Raw genomic sequence first — 8503 nt, forward strand, 5'->3', positions numbered from 1 at the left:
GTTCAATGTATTTGCAATGGTATGGTCCTCAACAGCCATCAATTAAATTTCTGATCTGACTGTTATCGACTTTACGTCTAATCACGTTTTATTACATTAGGCCACCGCTTTTATGTAAGGTCATCACACGATCATCTTTGAGCTACCCTTGGATCGCAAACTCAAAATGCGTTATCGCATTGTTCCTGCATAGAATAACTTCATTTAACTGCTTATATGCAATGAGAGTTAGTGATCGAAATTTTTCTTTTAGTTTGGCGCATTCAATCGTAATATTGCCTATTCACCATCGCTTTCTCCCATTGTTTTAGTAATTCGAGCTTTAATAACTTGACAGGAGTTCCCAACTCACTCAGGATTGAGGTCATGTTACCTATGGTCATCCTAGTGAAGGGAAGCTTCTGTCATGAACGGTGTTATATAACGAGACGTTAACACTTTGTGGTCAGGTCTTATACAAACTCTATGTATAAGACGCCCCCGCTCGCATGTCCCCTACACAAATGATCAGGATCAGACCATCTGTGACAAGTCACAACACTTTGACCATTCCACAAAGCAGGCTGCATCCGTAGCATTACCAGGATAAAGTTTCCCTCCTATATCCATATACTACATACCATTTTAGTTATCACTCAAGACATGATCCACTTGTATGTCACCACATACATGCTTGAGTCACATACAGATAACCAGGGATTTTATGTTTATTGGTTTGTGGTAAAGCAAATAAAACAATTAATCGAGCAAAATACAAGATGTGAAGTAAATATCATATATTAAAAATACAAGCGTTCGTACATACTGTTTACAAACTACAGAACACGAGACTTTAGGGCATCAACCCCAACACTAATCATTTAATGATTTCTTTTTTGACAACCTCTTTCATCGCAGGGTTCAGTCTGCGTTGAGCTTCTATTGAACCCTTCTGATTTTTTTCAAGCTGGATTCGATGCATGCAATACGTTAGGCTAATACCTCTGATGTCTGCGAGTGTCCATCCAATTTCTCTAACATATTTTTTCAAAACACTGCTCAGCACGGTTTTTTTTTCTTCAGGTAACGTAGAGGATATGGTGACTGGTAAGGTTTTATTCTGGCCGAGAAATATATACTTCAAGTGGGTTGGTAGAGGTTTTAGTTCTAGTTAGGTGGTTGCTCTAAAGAGGGTTTCTGTGCTTTTTTTTCTTCATCCAAATTCAGCATTTCATCATTCTTCAACATATCTGTTATCGCGTGACAAGTCTCAATGGATGTTGTCGCATCCTCTCTTTCTTCATTCTCTTCTTTGGACTCTCAATTTTCAACGTAAGTTTGTTCATCATCGGAATCTGATAAGCCTTCCTCATCTGGGAACTTCATTGCCTTGATAATATTGAACCTGAGCTTCTTTTCGTTGATGCTCATTGTGATTTCTCCCTTGTGCACATCGAGCACGATCAATAGACAAGAATGGTTGTCCCAATATGATTGGAACATCTTTATCCGCCTCATAATCTAAGATAATGCAGTTTGCAGGTAGAATGAATCTATCTATTGTTAATAAGACATCCTTTAATTTCCCTTCAGAGTGCACCAAGGATCTATCGGCGAGTTGAAGAGTCACTGTTGTGGGTGTTAGCTGTCCCACATTCAATTTTTTAAAAATTGAAAGGGGCATTAAGTTATGTTTGCCCCAAGATCGCATAATGCTTGACCAATATAGATTCCTCCTATTGAGCAGGGTATTGTGAAACTGCCTGGGTTGTGCATCTTTGGTGGAATTATAGTGTTGTATTCTTGTGTCAATGCCACCGTGGCGAATCTTCCCATGCTTCTCTTCTTCGAGACAATGTCCTTCAAAAATTTCGCATAAACCGACATCTGTTCTATCACTTCTATGAATGGAATATTGATGTGCAATTATTTCAGAATTTCCAAAAAGCGCTGATACTGGCCTTCATCGTTATATTTCTTTTTCAATCTTTGAGGAAATGGAGGTAGTTGCACTTTCAATGTTTCATGGTCTAGAGGCTTAGCGGTGGTCGCATCTTTTGGCTCCCTAGTCTTGGACTCCTTTGATTCATTCTGCGATAGAGGCTTCCTTGATTCAATCACAGATTGCTCCTTTGACTTGGTCTTGCAAGGCTCCTTTATGACTTCTATTGCCGCCTTTCCACTCCTTAGGGTGACTGCTTGGCAATGTTCTTTTCCGACATTCCCTGGATTGCGCAAAAGATCGGTTGAGCTAGGAAATGTCCCTTGGGGTCTGTTCTTTAGCTCTCTTGCAATTTGTCTCATTTGAATTTCAAAATTGCAGATGGATATAGCTTGGTTTTGAAGGACCGTTTCAGTCTTTTCGATGTATTGCTTCAACAGGTTTTCCAGGGATGATGAGGATGGTGGTTGAGAACTGCTAGCTTGTTATTGTCCATTAGATCTATGGAAAAACCCTGGCGATCCATCTCTCTGAGCCACAGGTTGCCTGTCTTGCTGTTGGTTGTTCTTCCAAGAAAAATTAGGGTGATTTCGCCACCCCGGGTTGTAAGTGTTTGAAAAAGGATTGTTTTTGACAAAGTAAACTGATTGAGGATTTCGTGAGCATTCCTCAAAAGAATGCGATTCTTCACATAAGACACAATTGGGGCTTGTTTGATCTATCTATTGACTTGCCCATTTCGAGCTCCTGAATTGTTTAATGCAATGCCTTGCAACAAGTTTATCATCGCCATTCATCTGATTTTGTAACGATGCAATGGCACTGTTACTTGAATTACTTTCTCTGGGCTTCGTTCTTTGATCGCTTTCTTGCCAATCTTCAGGTTTTTTTTAGATGCGATCAAGAATATTCTTTGCTTCATCATATGTTTATCCAAAAGACCTCCTGCTGCTGCCGCATTGGCAGCTGTTTGCGATGCAAAGTTGAGTCCATGATAGAAAATCTCCATTTGGAGTCAATCCGGTAATCCATTGTGTGGGTAGTCGCGTACTAGTCCCTTGAATCTTGCCTATGCGTCACTAAGCGATTCATCTTCTTCTTGTTCAAAATTGGTGATCAATTTCCTCCTTCTGGCATTTTTTGTGGGAGGGAAATACTTCTTTATAAATTTCTCCATAACTTGTTCCAATGACGTTATCTCTTCTGGTTCGAGAGAGTATGCCCATTTTCTCGTTTTAATGCATGGTGAAAATGGAAATAACGCAAGTCGAACTTCTTCTGAGGAAATATTAAGGAATAAAAAGGTGTTGGAGATTTCAATGAAGCTTCGTAGATAGGCATGCGGATCTTCACCACGCTGTCCTCTGAACTGTCTTACTGTTTGTATCATTTGTAACATTACTGGCTTCATCTTGAACCTTAATCCATCCAATGCTGGTCTCATGATTCCTAGGGAGAAATCATACAAACTTGGTGACGCATAGTCCCGGATGGGTCTATTGCGATCATTTGCCAATAGGATGGGATTTTCCATCATGTTGTTTTCATTCGCTACTCGTTCTTCAGGTTGTTCAGCCATTCTACGAACTCTTCCTTGCTGTTTACGTCTGTTTCTCTGCCTTTTGCGGAAAGTTCTTTCAATCTCTGGGTTGTACTTGAGCTCAGGAGTATTTTCTTCACTCATTCGATGTTTGCTTCTTCCTTCACAAGTGGAATGGAAATACTCCAAAAGTCGAAAGCTGCAAAGATCAGAGAAGTTTGATGTTAGTGGAATTTATACCGTAACAGCAACGACGCCAAAAACTTGATGCGTTGATCTATCATGCGATGAAAGGCTATGTGGATGCAATGATCATGCAAGTTTTCCTAACAAAGCCCAAGTATAAGCCTTCTTAGGGTCATGGTAAGTCCAGGGTCGAACATAAGGATTACTAAATAGATATGCGACAGATTCTCTGATCCTATAACGATGGTGATTAATAAGTAGATGGTTATTTAACTTTGATTTTCTAATGTGATGGAATTAAATGCACAACAATGAAAGGGTGGTGTTGTAACAAATATGCGATACAGGGGTTGAGAAGAAGTTTTGCTAGCATTTCTTAGGATATTGTACAAGTCATGCGATCATGCTATACACAAGTATTAAGCCCTACATTTCTCAATGCATAATGACACATTTCCTATGTCTAGGATGCATGCGATGTGTATGGAATACAACAAATAGAACTTATTTCTAAGTCTCTACTTTTGCTTATGCGATCTAATCTGATTCTCTCAAGCCTAGATTCTGTCTTCAGACTACTCTCTCAAGTACTCCAAATGAAGAATAAAGCATACATAAGACAAGATGATCGCATAAAGTGCATAGCTTAAGTCATGCTAGCTAAGTACTTCTCAACCCATTCATAAATTTAGCTCACTAGAAGAAATTCGAGCTTTAATGTCAGTTTTAAACCGGTATTAAAGGGCTTTAATGTCGGTTGGCAAACTACATTAAAGATAGTATTATTAAAGCCCTTTAATATCGGTTGCCTTTAATGTTAGTTTTAAACTGACATTAAAGAGCTTCAATAACACCAATAACACAGCCTTCAATGTCGGTTGCAACAGATATTAAAGACCTTCAATGTCGATTAAGGTCTTTAATGTCGGTTGCCACTGACATTGAAGGTCTTTAATATTGGTTGCAACCGACATTGAAGGTTTTTAATGTCGGTTGCAACCGACATTAAAGATCTTTAGTGATTAAAGCCTATTGGTTGCAACCGACATTAAAGGTCTTTAATGTCGGTAGCCTTTTTTTTTTTTAATTCTTAACCGACATTGAAGTCCGAATCCGTCCATTTTATCAATTATTGTCCTTTTTTAAAGTTCCCTTGCCAAATCCATTTTTTCGGTAAAAAAGTATAACATGACACATCATCATCGAACGTTATGGCTATGACATATTATTCATGTATGGATTGTAAATCTATTACATCTAATCCGCAAATTCTGCTATAGAATTATAATTTAAAAGGCGTACAATAATCCAGGCTTTGAAAACAAAAATTACAAGTAATACAAAGATTATGATTTTACAAACATTATGAGTTTACTGTCCCTCTCTACTTGGTAAGTATGGATCTCTTCATAATTCTTCTTGAACAGACCCCTCAGCTTCAGCAGTGTCTAGTTATATGCATCTTTGTCTGACCACTGTTGTTCAAAGGATCACAAATATTAAAGGTTTGGGCGTAAGCGTAACACATGCAACGGAAGGTTGTATCCATTATATATATATATATATATATATATATATACAGATATATATATATAGATATAAATGGATAAAATGTTTGAGACCTTACCCTTAGAAACTCTGTAACTTTTGCCAGTTAACTGTTGCTGCTCGAATGTACTTTGGTTTCCATGCCAAGAGAAAACAGAAAAGCCAGATTGCAGGACAAAACAATCAGTAGAGTTCAGTGAGGTTGCAACCTAGATAATCATAAGTTGAGACGTTACCATAAGACTTGCAATGGATGAAATTAGTACAGGCTTTCAGCATAAACATGAAACATGAACCAATGACAATATTATAACATTATTTCTTTACCTATGTGCCATCTTTTGATCTTGTAATTTTCATGACCCTTTCAGCGAGTTGGACATTGTATTCGTCAACCGTGTAGCCATCTTTTGATCTTCTTGAGGTTTGAAATAATAGAAAATGGTTTAACAGCAATAAACACATATGTTTATGCACAAATGCACTTAAATATGTCATGATATGAAAATGTAAGGAATGAGAAAACATCCCTACACTTGTTTACAAGCAATTATTCGTTTACAGGAATCAAGAGTACTTTCATTAGATCAAGGAAACCATCTTCCATCATTCCCTTTCTTAGAGAATCGACACTAGTTATTCAATTGAATTGGCAAGTGTACCACCACATTCTAAGTTTAAGTATGTAACTTACAATAGTTAGATTTTCTCAAAATAAACCCTAAATGCTAACTAACCTCGATGCTATCCTTTCCAAACCAAGAGCACAAGAAATAATCTTCTTTCCTCTCACCAGAGTGGTAGGTGTAAAGAATGATGTAGCAGTGTCCACTATAAAATTTACCAATATCCTCTGCAAGCAATGGAGTTTTGGCACTGCCATTGATTCGCCATAACTAGAGAATGAAAACCATCAGGATCCCGATTAAACAATCAAAACTAATCTAACCATTTCAAACAACCAAAATTGGTATCATCTAAACCTCAATTTTCTCGCCTCCCTCCAGCAACAGTGGAACTTCCTCATTCACTGGTGCACTTTTTGTTAATCCCTTGCGATCGAGACCTTGTTGCTTCAATAAAGATGTTTACAAAAAGAGTACCATTTTGAATAATAATTAAAGCAAGCAGAATAAAAAACTCATTTTATCAATTAGATGTGGTAACTACCAACTACTTTCCTCTTCCTTCCTCAGCACCTGTAGTCACTGATCCAACTGGCCAGGACTCGAAGTTGGACTTAAAAGAATGTGTTCCATAGCCTTGTATAACCCGAGTCACACGAGTTACCTTTGGCCTATTCTGGCTGGCAATAAATTCCTGAATATAAAGTATTGTTTGATAAATCCTGTCCATAACTTTAATTACTTGAAATTTTGCCACAGACGGTTACTCAGCTACTTGAATTGTTGCTTTTAACTCTTCTACATGCGTCACTCTTCCAACCCAAACAAATATTTCAGCACCACAGTCTAGAAGATAACACTTATTACTTTCCAGTATGCTTAGGTTAACAACTACCCACATCCAAATTGCTAGATTTCTTCAAACTACAGCAGCAAACTTCCAGTACACAGTAAAAACACATCCAAATGAGATACACCAAATCACAGTAAAAATTACCTTCTCAAGTGTCTTCTTAATTGCTTCATCACTCAGCTTTTCACTCTTATCTTTCTTAAGGATGTTATCACAAAAGGTAGCAAGTAATTATACATTAGAACTTCAAGTAATTCAACAAATATATCATATACAACAAAATCATTAATCAAATCGAATTTCAAAGGCCATAGACACATAAAAAGGCCAAAATCTAGAAGCAGAGAGACATATTAGAGTGAAACCATAGTTGGCTTTCATTGAGACATTTACACAAACAGTTGAGAGGTGTAAACATAAGAACAAAAATTTCATACCAAAACACATAAAGTAACAACATGCCTCCAACATTGAGACATTTTCTTTACAAGTTCACAAGTTTCTCAACTCCCTTCTCACAAAATCTCACCAATGCATGATTTTTACCATATAATCCTAAACCATATCTCATGTCAAAACACATAAAGTAACAACATGCCTCCAACATAATCATATGCACAACCAAACATTCTCAACAAGTCAACAAAGTCATTCACACGTAAGCTATTACACTACTACATGAGATCACAACATGCTATTATTTAGCCAAAACACATGATTCAAGATGATCAATATGTAGCCATAAATAATATATAAATCACAATAGAAGCCCAAAACATGCTAGCACACAACAAATAGACTCCAGAAGTAGAATTCCAATTGCACAACGCGTATAAAAGAACTTCTAAACTATTTGAAAGACTCCCAAAGCAATTTTAAAACTCAAGTCGGACACTGTGAATCAAGTCTAAACAAAACTGTTTCATATTCTTGCTGAAAAGTATTCGAAGAGTTTTGAAACTATTCTAAATCCAAAAGAACCCAAACCTTGCTAGTTGGTCTCCGAATTTGCTTAATCCTTGTCCAATAGAAGGAAAACTTTGTTGTAAGCTACCGTGAGAGTCCTAAATAATGTTGAAAAAGAATTTATCACCGTTGACTGCTAATGTAGTCACTATACTAACAAAGATGATATCTATCCACAAGGTTTTAAAGAAAAATATCAAAATACCTAAATCGCGTGAACGATCGACGGCATGAAGAACGATCGACGAACGGTGTGATGAATGATCGACGACGTGAAGAACGATTGAGGGACGACGAGGGAGCTGATAACGAAAAGAATGAGCGACGACGATTTAGGGTTATATTATTTAGTGTCGGCGTGAAAGGTAAAAAAGATAAGAAGTCGCGATTTAGGGTTATATTATTTAATTAAATAAGAAAAAAAAATTACAACTTTAATATCAGTTTTAAACTGACATTAAAGATCCGTTTTTTTTAACCGACATTATACATCCGATTTCACTTTTTCCAACCGACATTAAAGCCCGAATTTCTTCTAGTGGCTACTCATGCATGGTGTGAAGAGACTGAACATAAATTGAAATGAAGTTTCCATTCTTGCAAATAAAGTGTTTGAGTACAAAACAATAAATGGTGTAAGAAGTATCAAGCCAGTCAAGCAATGTCTTGCTTCCTCTAGCTTTTTACACTACTCTTATCACTTCAATTCTTTCCCAAGTTGTTAACTCTTGCTCTCGCAAGGGTTTGGTGTCTCTCCTCCGTGTTGTTTCCGGTAGTCTCTCGACCTCTCAGAAAATTAATTTCTTCTCAACAATTCCCTTCCTCAGCTTCGCCTCGCTTTTTCTGGCTTGGAAGTCCTCTTG

General features: G+C 37.2%; 1 protein-coding gene across 1 annotated transcript; it reads right to left on the bottom strand.

Annotated features, from left to right (window-relative positions):
• Positions 1-1348: 1348 nt before the first annotated feature.
• LOC120072145 (uncharacterized) lies at positions 1349-1866 on the bottom strand. The gene is made up of 2 exons (XM_039024557.1): positions 1678-1866; positions 1349-1624 (listed from the first exon to the last, which is right to left on the bottom strand). The coding sequence occupies exons 1-2, from the start codon at positions 1864-1866 to the stop codon at positions 1349-1351; spliced, it is 465 nt and encodes a 154-aa protein (XP_038880485.1).
• Between the last annotated feature and the right edge of the window lie 6637 nt (positions 1867-8503).

The sequence above is a fragment of the Benincasa hispida genome, chromosome 2, assembly GCF_027475165.1.
Source record: "Benincasa hispida cultivar pf3 chromosome 2, pf3_genome.v1.1, whole genome shotgun sequence".
NCBI classification, from domain to species: Eukaryota; Viridiplantae; Streptophyta; class Magnoliopsida; order Cucurbitales; family Cucurbitaceae; genus Benincasa; species Benincasa hispida.

Bases quoted from the DNA above. Each gene is read 5' to 3' on its own strand.
- LOC120072145 (XM_039024557.1), bottom strand. From the start codon at position 1,866: ATGTCGGTTTATGCGAAATTTTTGAAGGACATTGTCTCGAAGAAGAGA. The intron at 1,625-1,677 runs GCAAACATAACT...AATGTGGGACAG, and splicing joins AAGCATTATGCGATCTTGGG to CTAACACCCACAACAGTGAC.